This window comes from Ornithodoros turicata, chromosome 3 (assembly GCF_037126465.1).
Source record: "Ornithodoros turicata isolate Travis chromosome 3, ASM3712646v1, whole genome shotgun sequence".
NCBI classification, from domain to species: Eukaryota; Metazoa; Arthropoda; class Arachnida; order Ixodida; family Argasidae; genus Ornithodoros; species Ornithodoros turicata.
In genome coordinates, this window is record NC_088203.1 from 23,345,780 (window position 1) to 23,361,389 (window position 15,610).

General features: G+C 46.4%; 1 protein-coding gene across 3 annotated transcripts in view; it reads right to left on the reverse strand.

Annotated features, from left to right (window-relative positions):
- Positions 1 to 744: 744 nt before the first annotated feature.
- LOC135388300 (uncharacterized) overlaps positions 745 to 15,610 on the reverse strand; it is a 33,202-nt gene continuing 18,336 nt past the window's right edge. Inside the window, exons 3-5 of one of the 3 annotated variants that reach the window (XM_064617759.1) lie at positions 3,987 to 4,103; positions 2,573 to 2,678; positions 745 to 839 (exon numbers count right to left, since the gene is read on the reverse strand). In XM_064617759.1, the coding sequence (XP_064473829.1) occupies positions 2,598 to 2,678; positions 3,987 to 4,103 (198 nt within the window). In that variant the 3' untranslated portion in view covers positions 745 to 839; positions 2,573 to 2,597. Of the gene's footprint in view, positions 840 to 1,267; positions 1,339 to 2,572; positions 2,679 to 3,986; positions 4,104 to 15,610 lie in introns of those variants that run through there. The other 2 variants (XM_064617760.1, XM_064617761.1) reach the window with 2 other exon arrangements.

Consider the following 15,610-nt stretch of genomic DNA (forward strand, 5'->3'; position numbering starts at 1 on the left):
CATGGTCCAGCCAGCGTTTTTCAACAGGAAAAATCGGAACTCATGGAGCAACCCAACCGCTTTACACATTACACAACATCAGCCATCCGAGACGAACGCCGGCGAATACGTGGACGCCGGTTCCAGCCGGAACAGCCGCCGCGCTGTCGCCTGTTTGAGCGCTCGCGAACAAATTTGAAAACGGCCAATCATCGCTCAGGAAACGAATTCATCGTCATGGGAACCAATCAGTAAGCACTTGCCACTGGATGTCGCCGTGACGTTAAATTTATGACGCTTTCTGACGTCCGATGACGTGAAACGCATGAAGCGCCTCACTTTACCCCGCAAAGGAATTCGCGAGTTTCGGGCCCTTGACCATACCTTCTCTCTCCCAATTTCAGGAACTGTCACTTTTTCTACTATCACTCTGTGAGTTGGGTCTCCACCCTGGTTTCGTCGGACTGACAGCGATTGCGCCCTGAAAGTCCTCGCGCGTTATACTCAAGTGCCCCGAGAAGCATGATGTTCCGACATCTCTCCCGGTAGGATAGATAGATCCTGGATATCACTGCCAATTATAATCAATTTGAGTAAATTCCGCACGCTCTTCATGTTGGTGGATTAAAAAAGTGACCTCTACTTGGCAAATTTCCGAGTTCACTTCGCCAAAACTTACATAGTTAAACTTAGGTTACATGACATGCACATCAGGAGGTGGCGAAAACCTAGTAAGAACAAATGCCGTTGACCGCATGATTCTAGGTGGCGTAGTTTTTTATTTGAATTAAATGACACGTTTTCTGGGACACCCTGTAGATGGACTTCCAACCTCTCGAATTTCAAGTTCTGACCTATACCTGTAAAAATGAAGGAAAGTTTGAACTCATCATCGTTCAGAGCTTCGCTTTTTGAAGGTGACTGCAAGCCACACGATTTGAAAGCATTTCTAAAAGAGTTCATTGAAGAAATTTGCAATCATCTAGAGAACGGCGTCATTGACAATGACCTCACATTCAATGTTCTGCTGCATTCATTTATATGTGATGCACCAGCCAGAGCATTTGTAAAATGCATCAAGGGACGCACTGCCTACTTTGGTTGTGAAAAGTGCACCCAGAAAGGGATTTATTTCATTTCTTTTCTTCATGAGTTTATGTCTACAACATGCACTCCTTGCTGCATATTACGGAAGATGCAAGAAGATTTGATCCACTGGATGAGTTTTCTGCATTTCCGTTCGAGAACTACTTGTATGACATTAGTATGACATTGAGACATTACTGAAGTCGCATGCTCGAGTCATCCAGCAACTTGCTCGACGCCTGACTGAAAAGCAGCGTGGTGGAAAAGAAGCAGCTGGAAAAGAAGCGGAACTTCTATAATAGACACCGGACAGGGGTTCCGCAGCACATCGTAGAACTGGTACTCGTTCGGTACGGACTCCCGTGAAGCCGAGCGCCGCTTAAGGGGCCCTACACTATCAGGGCCCTGAACAGGAATCAGGGGCTTAATAAGGGCGTTGTTTATACGGCTCCGAACGGCAAAGAAGAAAGGGCGTCCATAATAAATGTTCGTACCATCCGCGGAGGGTTGGGATTCAAAGTGGGGTAGTAGTGTAGGAGAGGAAGTGTGAGTGCACGAGAGGAAGGGGACGAAGGGAATAAAATCATTTTCTCTCGGTTTGCTTCGGAGAGCAAACTTCTCTGTCTTATCTGATTCCATAGGAACTCTACATTAGTATTATATTTATTATATATATTATTATAGCCCTGTCACACGAGGTGCAGTCTTCAACGATTATTTAAACCAATGGCCATTGAAAATCCACAAAGCGCCATCCAGCGTGTAGCTTGTCAACTTCTCAGGGAGCGTTGGATCCAATGCACCCTGATGCACCTGATGGCGCTACGTACATGCTGAATGGTCATTGGTTTCAATAAGACTGCCCGTGTGACAGGGCTATAACGCTAGGGCTAAAGCTTTCGCTTTAAGCGTAATGATGACAGAAGAGTCTGAGAATGATGACAGAAGCCTTCATATGTTTAAGGGGCCTCTTTTCCGAGAAACGGTTGGGGTAGTATTTTGGAGTAGTATGTGGCCGTAACAGACAAGTTCTTTTGCTTATACTGTTCGAGCTTGCCACTCGCTTCCCCAAAAAAGAGCAATGAAATGAGATTTAGACTGGCCCAAACTTAAACTGACCCATGCTTACTCAAAAACTAGTCTCTCTGGAACTTCAGGATGAATTTCGGGCGCATCAGCTTGCCTATCTTCACCAAGAGTTTATCAGTTACACCGCTGTTGGTCACACACAGCACACATCCTCCGGTGGAAATTTCTCTACGCTTTGCATTGCGTGTGCCCTGGAGATCGCAGGAAGTTGGCAGAGAGACGCGTTTTATTTAACCTCGTTTATATTCTTCTTTATTATTGCATTCGATTACAGCTTCCCGGAAGCGAACTCCTTCCTTATATACATCAACATGCGTGACTAGATATACGCTTTTAGCGTGACTAAAATGGCGCCTTAACCTGTCACTAAGTTGATAACCCTGGATTATTTGCGTGATGATTTTTTTTTCATACTCACTTAAGCAAAGAAATCCATCCAGATATCAATAACAATTCCCGTCTTGACAGTGTCCGTAGACATAAGAGCTTCCACGTTCCTTGTGTTTCTTCTTGTAAGGCCCGTTCTGAAAGGTAATCGCAAGGCGTAGGATTAGAATCGCAGCAACATTCCTTTATAAGATAAGTGTCGTTGGATCGCCGAACCGCTCAACTTCCGGAACCGTGGAGAACATGGAGCACGTGCAGGTCACCTGCCGACGCTACGACTCTAGTCGGCAAACACTGAAGAACGCCCTTGCTACAACTTGACAACAGACCTTTTAGTGTTGAGAAGGTACTTGAGGATATGGCCAAAGCAGTACCAACAACCTGGGCTGTGTGCCCTGGCGAACTACCTCAAGGACATACGTGCCGAAGTAATCACTGAGTGGCTCCACACATCAAGCGTTATGGAACAGCTGATCGCACCAGTGCGACCTGTTTTCATTTTTTTCTGTCTACTTCTATTCTATTCTAGAGCCACAAATGACTCCATTTGAGCTTGAGTGGTAGTAGTACGGTTCCTCAATGAGATACCGTGGTAGTAGTTAGCTAGTGGTTAGTGGTTTGCACAAGCGTGCCGATTCTGTGGTCTTGTGCAAACCACACATTCGTTTTTCGTCTCTCCTCCTCAAGTGGAAATTTCGCGCACGCATAACGACGGGCGTGTGCTGGATCACCCACGATCATCTCGAGGTTATGTCACCATGCCTCAAGTAGTTTTCAGAGAAGCAGCAGTGCATCGCCAAGTCCCCAGTGAAAACACATGACAGTCATTTCGAAGCATCGAGATTTTACAGAGTCTTGATAGGCCGTTGATCAACGGACAAAACGAAATTTTTATTCACTAAAAATATTTTTATGGAGAGCTGGGACAACAAGTTTTAAGCAGCTTGATGCTCTCCCAGCCCATTTGAGGAGCTCATTTAGTTACACTTTTACACTTCAGAACATGAAGGTTGCTCAGGAAGGCAGTTTACTAAATACAGAAGACACTATGAGGGGCCTTGCAACGACGGTTTTCGCTATTTTTTGGCTAGTAATAGCTATAAAATATACCGATTACCATACGGTGACATAATATTACTCTTAAAGGAGCATGGATGGCACTTCGAACATACAGGGTGGTCCACCCCGGTAGGTAGGCCCCGGAGAGACATGCGGTCAAGAGACATGCGGTCGCGTTGGTTTCTTTCAGATCACGAGTTCGATCCCTGTCGATGAGGAAGTAAATATTGCTTCCAGCCCCGTCTGCTGCATATTCCAGGTGCTCGTAAAAAAAAAAAAAGAAATGCATCAGGCGTGTGCAGCATGTCGCCACAAAACTAGATGGCCACGCATTAAGCGTAAAGCTAACACGATCACTAACGTGTGCTTGTCATGAAAGTTCTTACCGCGCAGGGCCTCCCATCGGGTTCATTCCGTGTTTGGGTCCTCTCTGATCTTGGAAGATAAGGCATTTCACACGTGTAGCTGCAGCGCTTCAGATAGGCTTTGATTACATATTGCCCCTGTAATGAATGTTCCTTAGGAGCCTGTCCTGAACGGAGGCGTAGAGAAGTTCGTAGTATTTTTTTTTCTCTTCAGAAGCATTTTGCTATGTGCCACTTATCCAACAGAATGGAAGGCGCTTAACTATCTATATGTTTACAGCGCCCTTTAGCAAGACGCTGTAACGTGCACCTTGACAAAATGAATTCTGAAATCGTATTCTGAAGAATGTTGTGTACAATTCACCCCTTAATCTACTAAAGAGTTACGAATACAATCGCAAACAATATGTCACTATAGGTAAAGGAAAATCAGAACCAAGCGAGATCACTTGTGACGTCCCGTACTTCAATAAAACGGCCCATTTTGGCCATCTGTGAAGCATACGTGAAGCCAGACTTCCGACTTAGTGGATATACCGTCTTTGGTCAGCAGGGGATGTCATCTTGGAGGACGGTGTTATGTGTGCGACAAGACTTGGCTGTGACGCAAGTACACACGGCGAGACAGTTTCCTTTCGACTGCGTCCACTGCAAGATTCTTCTTGGGAAATTTTCGCTGACTGTTCTCAGCGTGTACGTGCCGCCGTCAGTCCAGACGACAGCCCATGACCTAAGACTAGCTCTGGCAGGGGCGGGTGATCCCTTCCTTGTTGTTGGGGATATCAACGCTCATCACCCCTTGTGGGGGAGTCGCAGGCGAGACAGCAAGGGGTCCCTGTGGTGCGACATCATTGAAGACCTGGATCTTTGTGTCCTAAATGACGGGTCTCCAACATTCCTCCGTCGGGACTACTCAACAGACGTATTAGACATTTCGCTGTGCTCGAGGGACGTTTTTCCGTACCTGACGTGGTCCACAGACCTGGGCGGAAGAGGTAGTGACCACGTTCCTATATTGGTGTCCTGCTCCAAGTACGCATCCGGGGCAGGCCGCTGAACCGTACGGCTAACAAATTGGCAGTCCTTTCGTGAACTGTGCAAAAAGGACGTGCGCGTGGGAATGACTGCAGGCGAATTTACCGGCCATATTGTGAACTCTCTGACGTCTGCCACCACGACTGCAAAGATCAGCGCTGGCCACGCAGGGACGGATCCGGAGGTGGAGCGTTTGCGTGCCATTCGAAGATGGGCAGAGCGGAAGGCCAGGCGATCCGGCCAACTTGCAGATGCACAAGCCGCGCGTCGTGCGAGTGCGTCGCTACAGAAAGCATTGCAGGCTGTTGACAAAAAAAGATGGCGTCAGTTTTGCGCGTCTCTGACTCCGTTTTCAAGCCCTGCGAAGGTCTGGCGGATTGCGCGGAGTCTCCGCGAAGCTCCTCCCGCGAGGAATCCCCTCAGATCTCTGGCACTCTCAGTATCTAGGCCTGAGAAGGAAGTTGCCCACGACTTCTGCAAAATTCTGGCAGCACAGTCCGAGGCAGCTAAATGTGCAGCCTTTCGGAGCCACGCATTGGAGCTGCAGCATGCCATTAGTCAAGCCCCGTCAGTGTCTGACCCTGACATGGACGCAGACCTCACGTTTGCCGAGGTCAAGGCTGCGCTGGCACTCTCCCACAAGAAGTCGTCGCCCGGTCCAGACAAAGTCACCTACGTGGCGCTCCGCAATTTGGACGACGCATCCCTTTTGGCGCTCTTAGAGGTTTACAACACGTCATGGAGGGATGGGCAGGTCCCTGCCGCGTGGAAGGAGGCACGGGTAGTCCCCATCCTGAAACCGGGGAAACAACCCTCCGATCTGGCGTCTTTCCGACCCGTGAGCCTCACCAGCTGCTTAGGCAAGGTCCTTGAACGTATGATACTGCACAGGCTCGAGTGGTGGCTGGAGCGAAGACCTGTTTTTCCTCAGGAAATGGCGGGTTTCCGCAGACACCGTAACTCTATGGATTCGGTGCTCGATTTAGTCTCTTCGGTCGAAGAAGCGAAGGCGCGAAGGAAAATAGCGATGGCTGTCTTCCTGGACATCTAACGGGCGTACGATTCCGTAAGCCATCCCTGTGTTATTCATGGGTTGTTGCAGGCCCAGGTGCCTCATAGGGCGTTGACGTGGCTCTCCAACTTCCTCCGCCAACGGAAGATTTTCGTCACTACAGGCGAGGGGGACACGGAAAAGATCACTGTGCCACAGGGAGTTCCTCAGGGAAGTGTACTTAGCCCCCTGTTATTCAACATTGTCTTGATGGGCCTCAAGGAGTGCCTTCCTCGGAGGGTGCATCTGTCCATCTATGCTGATGATATTTGCGTCTGGACTGTTGGCAAGTCCCGCCCTGCAATTCAGCGTCGGCTCCAGAGCTCACTTGATGCCATACATGCCTACTTCCTGAACGCAGGGATGGACATCTCCACTGAGAAAAGTGCTACCCTCCCGTTTACCCGGAAAGAGATGCGCCGGTTCCAAGTACACATCGGGGGGTCCCCGTTAAGGCAGGTCAGGCACCACAGGTTCCTCGGTGTTGTGTTGGACCGCAACCTGTCGTGGGCAAGACACATTGACTATCTCTCTTCTAAGGCGCAACGTTGGGGAAATGTGATACGTCACTTTGCCGGCTTGCGCTGGGGATGTACTGAGCGGGACCTTCTTGCACTCCACAAAGCGCTTGTTCGTGGCTCAGTAGTCTACAGCCTTCCTGTGTTGCACGGACTATCACAGACGTCCGAACACAAGCTCCGTTGCGTCTTGGCGCGCAGCTTGCGGACCTGTCTTGGCGTTCCGCGTTGCGCTGAGACGAGGATGGTGGTAGCCGAGGCCAGGGAACTCCCAATTGGCGTCCTCCGCAAGAGAGAAACTTTCCGCCACTACTTGCGATTGCGCGCTCACCATCGCCGTCACCCACTGGTACAGAAGCTTCGTAAGCGAAACCGCAGCAAACCTGCCTTCACTGTTGCCCCATCCGCTTCTTCAGTAGCGCCATGGACACTGCCGAAACCATCCATCTTGTCTCACATCCCGAGGATCAAGGGGCCGAAGAGCCAAACCCCTGCAGTAGTGGTATATATTAGATCTTATAACAATGGGCCGCTCAGGTTACATGCGACACGCACACGCACGATAAGATATATCAGAAAACAATGGAAATCATGTATCGATAGTGTGAACAATGGGTTCCCAGGTTTCAATAACATGCGCCGCCAGGATAAGGTAACGGTTAACTCAGGTAAACAATGGGAACTCACGTGTCGATAGTGTTTGATGGGCACCTGGATGCACGTTTAATGACATTTAATAACACGCAATGACATGTAATAACGCACAATGACATGTAATAACACGCAAATGACATGTAATAACACACAAATGACATTTAATAACAGGCAATAACATCTGATGACATTTAATAGTATTTTTCCGATCGGGTTGACGTCAGTCCGTCACCTAGTTTGGTTGCCGCGTCAGAGCGCCAGGTAGTTTCGGTTCCCACCAAGCGCCCTCTAGTTTTCAAGCTTTGGCCGTCTGTAGTTTCGGTTTCGGTTTTAAATGAATGGACGCCAAGCTTGGTTGCTCCACGTGTAGTTCTGGTTTCAGTTTCGAATTCCTAGGTGTTGCCAGATGCCCTCTGGTTTCAAGCTATTGACCGACTGTAATTTCGGTTTCAAACCGCAGCACGCTAGTTTCGCTGTGACAACGTCAACGCATTTTCTGGCGATATAAATTAAGCGTACGCGTAGAAATTTCATCAGAAAAAGAAAAAAAAACATGGTTGACCAGTTCTATGTGAACCTGCTCTCAAATGCATCTTTGGATGTGTTTCCCGACAACACAATGAGCAAGTTCCGAGTAAAGCTAGCCCATCCACAGACGTTGGAGGGTAGGTGGGAGGCCGCTTTAACAGAAATCAACATCCCTTTTGCGATTAAAAATGTAACTGACACAGTCAATAGTATATCGGAAACGACATTCCTTGGTTCTACGATTGAAGCAACAGAGAAGGTCAAGTTCAACGCTAATGAAAACATTCTCTTGTCTTTGAGACAATTTTTAGCAAAACATTTGCAGCATAAGACAAGAATTATACGTGGTAGCGGTCATTATGAGATACAACTTCCTCTGAACTATGGTTTGGAAATTAGCGCAACTCTTGCCGCTAAGCTTGGCATGGCTGAAAAGATAATCGGCTGTGGAGAGTTGGACAGAGGGTCACCCGTGAAGCTACTCAAATACCAGGTGGATACGGAAGAAACGATTAAAATAGTTACCTATCGTTCACGAACAGTAAAGTATGAAGTTCCAGAAGGCTACTACGAATCGGGGAAGGACCTCGTTAATTCCATTAACCATGCCTATCGAACAAAACTTCATTTGTCGCAAGATGCTCGTCTCCTCGTATGTAACCCATACAACGGAATTTGTCACCTGGAACGCATGAACGATGGCTATGTGACCTTTCATCCTTATTTGGCTTTGATGTTGGGCTTCGGAAAGAGGACAACTTTCTCAAGTTATGCAGTCGCCGAACGAGACGTTTGTCTATTCCCTGCTCAAAACTATATTTTCATATACTGCGATGTCATCGAGAACGAATTTGTGGGTGACGTGACAGCACCACTTCTTCGATCGATACCATTCAGAGTCCAGGGTAGGAATGATGTGATGTCTTATTTATTCACAAACCTGTACTATAAATATGTATCTGCGAAGGAATTGACAACCATTCAAATCGAGTTGGCAAACGAGATAGGTGATTTCATTCCATTCATTTCTGGCTCTGGACGTGTCGGGTTGACGATCCACCTACGTAAATGTATATAACAAACCCACCATGTTGCATAGCACATTTTGGTGCAGGAAAGCGAGAGCATCTACCACACTATACTGCTCCCGAGCTTTATCAGATTGGAGGAGGCATATTTGGTGACGTATTGAGGGGTTTCTTGCCCATACTGACCAAGAAGGTAGCGCCATACGTTGGAAGAAAGCTCCTTGATACTGGAAGACATATAGCCGAGGAAGTCCAGCAAGGAGCATCATTTCGAGAAGCCGTCAAGAAAGGAGTAGACCGCACAGTGCATAAAACTCGTGACGAGTTACTTCAGAGACTCACAGGGAAAGGAAGAAAACGCAAGGCCGTTAAAAAAGCTCGACCTGCGGAGAAGCAGAGGAAATCTGACTTCTTTACTTGACAGAAAAAAAAGAAGAAAAGAAATGTCTATTGCAGTAGTGCATAAAGATTCCTGTCTGTGTACAACAAACCAGCTGGAACTCTTCTCTCTTCCACCTACAAATTTTGCTTTGGAGAAGTCTGAATACGTCGAGTTTTTCCCAGTATCTGCTCCGACATCAAGCGGAGTGATCGAGTACAATGTTCCGGGACTCGGTGGGGGCTTCTTTGATCTTCAATCCAGCTTTTTGCATATTCAGTGCAAGATCATTCGAAAGAATGGAGATCCAGCGGTAACTACAACAAGCACTTCAACAACACCTGATGCAGTCATACCTGTCCAAGCGTTTGGTTCATCATTGTTTCAACACGTACATATCTACCTGAATTCAACCTTGGTTTCGAGTTTCGAACATTATGGCTACCGTTCCTACTTGGACATCATTACGAATGCCAACAATGTAACTCAGACACATACCCTTTCAGCAATGTTATACGAGCCAGACCCTTTAGGCACGAGTGAGGTATATGCTCCCACATCTGATTCAAAAGGAGTTTTCGCTCGTTACAAGCGAACCAAAGGATCGGCACTGTGTGACATGTACAGCCCAATCTTCAGCGACATATGTCAACAACAGAAGCTCATTCTTAACGGAACCGACATTCGAGTTGTGCTACGTCAAGCGTCGGATGATTTTCGTCTCTTGCAAGCTGATGGTGCAACAGAAAAGCACACTGTGGAATTTTCACGTATCGTGCTCTATCTCCGACGTGTTCAGTTATCGCCGAGTATACTTGTTGGTATAGAACGAAGACTTCAAACAACACCTGCAGTATACCTTCTCCGAGGACTGGAAATTAAGTACAGAACCATCGCCCCTAACCAATCTCAGGTGATATTTGACGACTTGTACAGCGAGCGAGTTCCCTCCAAGTTAACAGTATTGATGGTCAGGAGCGATGCCTACCAAGGTAGCAGACCACGAAACCCATTCAAGCTTGAGAACTTCAAACTAAAACGAGCACTACTGGACGTTGGTGGACAACAGTACACGGATGAGTTCGACTTCCAACGAGACATCTATTCCAAAGCCTATATACACCTGCTTCACAAACTAAAACGCAAGGATATACCAATAGCTCCAGCTGCGTATGCAAAAGAGACATTTATGCTTTATTACCATCTGACTCCAGATGCAGAAGTGAATGCTCTTTGTCCTGTTGTTCAAGCCAACGTTCGTCTGACCCTAACGTTTGCTGCCAATCTAACAGAAGCAGTTACGGTGTTGTTTGTATCCGAAACACCACGTGTGCTAGAAATCAACAAAGACAGACGAGTGAAATTTGTCTGAAAAATAAACATGGAGGAGTGGCAGTTCTATGCAGCATTCAGTAGACACTACTGCACCAGAGAACTGTTTCGGGGAACCTTTGCATGCAATGAAATCGCAAGACAGGAAGCCATACCCGGGATTTATGTGATTAACACAGCTCCAAGGAGCAGTAACGGTGAACACTGGACCATGACTTATGTTTCCGGTGACAATGTGGTTACGTATTTTGATAGTTACGGCATTCAGCCCGTCTACAAAGAATTCTACCAATTCATTCATCCTACCAGGTCATTTTACTATAACAAGAAAAGACTTCAGGGCTATGGATCAGCTACATGTGGCCTCTACTGCCTGTATGTAGGCAGCATGCTCGCTTGTGGATTCTCGCTCCGAGAGTGCACTCAGAGATTTTCGTCAACGAACTTCACACTGAACGACAAGCTGGTACCCGTCCTTGTACGGAAGCAATTCCCAAGAAAGACAGACAACATGTCATGTTGCAGTGTACTTTGACACAATAAAATTGTATTTATTTCCATGTCGTTACAGGCACAATCTTATATATATATAAAAAAAACAGCATTACAACAACAACAGCCAGGTAGGGCAACATATGCATAAAAACTGTCTACATCTTTCCATTGGATGCGTACCCAAAGGGTAACGTGTGGATACCATCCTCACAAATGAAACGCTTTGTGTCTAGGGGATTTAAAGCTACTTTCGTAACACATACACTTTTATTTATATTTTCCTTGCGCACAATGAGGTTCTGACAAACTTTGTACACTTCACCAAGCTTAAGAGAGTCTATGTACATTGAATAATGCAACTTCTGGGCTTCACATTGTTTCACCCCCTTAGCACGATTGTATCGTCTTTTACTATGGAGGTCTAGTGCATAGAGCTTTGGTTTCAGGCAACAGAACCCTAGGATGTGGTCGTGGGGCATTTCGTTCTTAAATTTTCCTAGCACCATCTTGTTTTTCGTAGAATACATCGAGTCATCGCAAGAATGACCAGATGTATCAAGGTGGGTATCGGCGAGCTCCGCAAGGGCCTTCTCATCGCTCAGCATCACGATATAAGAATCTGTGTCCATATACAAGAGCCTTGTGTCCGGGGCTACCCGAAGCAAGTTGTTATAATAAAAGTCATACATCATGACTTTAGACAGCTCGAGAATAGTGAACCCCAGGTACAGAGGCTGTCGCATACGGACTATCGATTGAGCGAACTGAAACAAGACTACGTTAGAGCTTAGAGCCCTGAATTGTTTGAGGTTCGGTTTACGCAAGAATCTCAACACTTGCTCCTCGGAAGTTGCTAAGCGACAGTCGACGAACTTTCGTACATTCATACATGTTTTCCCATATACGGAGTTAATTAAACACTTGTACAGGTTACGTTCGAAGGTATTGGTTGCCTGCTTGCGTAGTTCATGATGGAAGTCAACATAGGATCGCAGGAATGGTTTTTGTTTGAACCTGAGCACCCGGTGAATTTTCTCGAGCCGAAGACCCAACTGTAGGTACAACTTTAGACTGCGATAATGAAGAAAATACTTCTTCTTGTCAAGCAATGTAAGGAGTAATTTCGGTTCTATATCATGCTGTGGGAGGTTAAATTTTTTCATCAGGTCTTTCTGATAATCCGAAAGCAACTCATACGGGACGCTCATTTTTTCGGGCGCGAGCGGTAAATCTTTATGTCGTTCGTGGAGCTCTTGTACGTAGGCCAGGTCTACCTCTAAAAAATAACCAACGTCTGCATAATCTGCAACAAGGGTTACATCTAAACCTGCAACCTCTTCGGGTGACAGCCATTCAAAGTCTCCGAATGGGAGTGGTTCACGCATCACTGTGCCATAGAGTCCATTTATGTCCATGTAATGAATTATGGTCTTTGGTTTTTCGGGATCGTACTGATCTGTCCCTGGGACATTTGCAGTGGCCATTCGCGTTGAACACTGGGTCATACCACCACGCAGGCCCCGTTCAATTAACAGATAGGCATCGGGATCGTGGATTAAATCCAGATTAATCCGGCTCATTTTTAGTGCGCAAGACATGCTTAGTCCCGGGAGTGACACGAAATGAAGTGGTTCAATTTTGTGTGTCTCCAACGCCCATATTCGGAAGTTTTGAAACACGTCTGCCAGAAGCAATGCGTCCGTCAGAAGGTACAAATCCGAGTACTCGCCCAGGCTCTTCAGTTGAAATTTTTCAAACACATTTTGCGCATGGCGGTAATCTTCCTCGCTCACTTCTGATCCGTTCAGTTGGTTAAAGAACTGGTCACGTGATGGCAAACAGGGCTCGTCGTAACGTTCAAAAGAGGTAACGTAGTTATAACAGAAAACCCCTTTACGTACAACCAACCTGAAGTAGTCCTCCTCTGCGAAAAACTGACGCAGACACCTGAAGTTAGATTCACCTTTGTCACATAGATTTTTCGTCAATGTGTCGAGACTAGCATTGAGAAGCTTAACGAGTCTATGAAGCGGAACACACCAATGTCTATAGCCTTAAACTTTTGACAACTGGAGGCTATCACTCTGATGTCTGTCTTCCGAAGCAGGTGCAGATGAGCTACTATGAATCCGAGGTCATAATTGGCATTATGTGCAATGATGGGCACTTTCCGTGGTATCCGCAGTTTCAGATTACATCCCTGACACAATGATTGGCGAAATTCTCCACTTACGTGATCATGGTCTCGCACTTTCTGCTTCTTAGTGAATGGTTCTTTACAGATGTTACAGTGAGTGGCTTCAGAATGTTCGAGCTCGTCTCCTGGGGTCATTTGCAAGGGCACAGTCTCGTGCAACATCGCATACAGCTCATCATGCAAATTACGCAATAGTTCCATGAAAACGGAAACGCAGTCTGCACCACGGTAAATATGTTTCTTCAAGACATACGAATCGCACGAGCGTATGACGAGGAGACAGAAGGATGAAGGGATGTGTTCCTCGTAGACATTCCCGCCTCCCGAACACGGTGATAGTACACTCTCAAAGTCGTATACACAGTAGAAGGGAACTTCCGACATCAAATGCTCTCCGGCAAACGACAGTGTCTCACCCTTCTTTGGAAAAATAGTCTTGGACACTTTTTGTTGTTTACACATTAGTAGATGATCGGCGAGTACACCCGGGGTGGTGAAACCCATCGTACACCGTTTGCAGTGAAAATAACCAGGTGGTGTGAACAAAGCATTGAAATTAGTAATGAGTACAAAATGGAAGTCAATCAGCAGTAGGTCGACATGCTTCTTGCACTGGTCGTCAACAACCTTAATCGGGTAAACATATTTTTCATCTTTGTCATAACCGTACACGTTAATGCTCACATCGTTCTGCTTCTCAAACATTTCTACATCTTTCGGGAACACTACAGGAAACGTCTCTGGAAATACATATTGAGACAGGTATGACCTGTAGGATGAAGCTCTGCGTCTGTAAGAACCCTTTGCAGGATGTAGACCGGCAAGTACGCAAAATGCGAAACACATGTTCTGTTCACTATCCTCGTGAAGGTCGACACTCAGAAGACACCGACACTTTTTTTTCAATTCGTTTGGCAATTCAAAGTCGGTACAACCAATGAGCTGTGGTGCGAGACGACCGACATGAAGAATGCAGGCGTGAATTCGAAATAAGAAAAATCCCGACCCTTGCATTTCAAGCTTTTCTAAATTGTTGGTGACTTCAGTGCCTACTTCAATGACAGCACGTTCTACGTCTCGTTCCGACCACAGCGTATGCACACTCGAAGGAATAAATTGAGTGACAAATATGATCTCATCCTCAGGCGTATGTCGACCGAGTTCCGCCTTCAGCAAAACATAAAAGCGTAACGGAAATCCGAAATGTCGAAGTACACCGGCAAGGTAGCGTCCGTTTTCATGAAAGAATGTGCTGACATCCTGCCCGTCGTCGTCTCTGTCATGTAGATGAAGCTCATAGCGGTTGGTATAGTTGCGGAGCGTACAGAGTGTCTCACAAAATGGGATACAGGGTGTTGCAAGGTTATGAACGTTAGCCAGATGAACTTGAAGTCCCAGCGCTGTTGTGTAGTGCTGCCGATCGGCCGGAGGACAAAGGTGGCATGTCACCATTTATTTTTATTTTTTTACTCGGATTGACCGAACACGATGTCTGGCGAAAGAAGACGTTTCCCGTCTTTTCCAACTCGCTCTTTCTTCTCCATCCAGAGTCCGCTCGTGTTCCTCATGTCTTCGATGTCTTGAGTGCTTAGTTTATGAAACCGAGCTGGAAGGAACACCTTTACGTGCTCGTGATCCTTCATAATTTCTACGTAGACCGCCTCGCCATACCTCGTTTCAATTTTGTTAACATCAACCACATCATACTTGATGTTTTTAGGAATTGTCGCCATTTTTTGAAACTCTCCACATTTCTTTAACTTGTCAAGTTTATGCAAGATCGACGAAGACATGATGCTTACTTGTACACTGATGCAATGATGACGACGATGATCCTTCGGACACGTTGGACCGACTGAAAACAAAAGGAGCACATGTTAGAACACTGCAAAATATTTCATCATTCTGAACACCATACCTCCTCAGAAGGAGGTTCGAGAGTGAAGGAGCTGAGCGTCAGACAGTTCTTATATAAGAAGTTGCCAGCATGGCAACCTTGAGGAGTCTTCTTTTTTTTTACATCGTCAACTCTGCAGTCGAACCTACCTTTGCAGTTTGCTTTTTTTCCCTGCAGTTTGCAAGCACGGACTTGTTTATCTAACGAAACGTATCTTGACCAGACTTCATTCCCTTGCACGAAATGACAGTGATAGCACCTTTTAGGTTCGTGACGCCTGCCTCGGTGTCAATTTCAGGGGCTAGTCAAAGTGGGAAATCCACCTTCGTGGCACGACTAATTAAACACAGAGCTGTCCTCTTTGACAAACCGTTCAAGCAAATATGGTATATCTATCTTTATAAGCAGCCGGTATTCGATACTCTTCCTGAAGTAAATTTCAGTCAAGACATCCCTGCAGATCCGGAGAATTATAGCCACTCATTATTTATATTTGACGACTGTTTAGCCGACCGGCAAAGACTCAAAGAA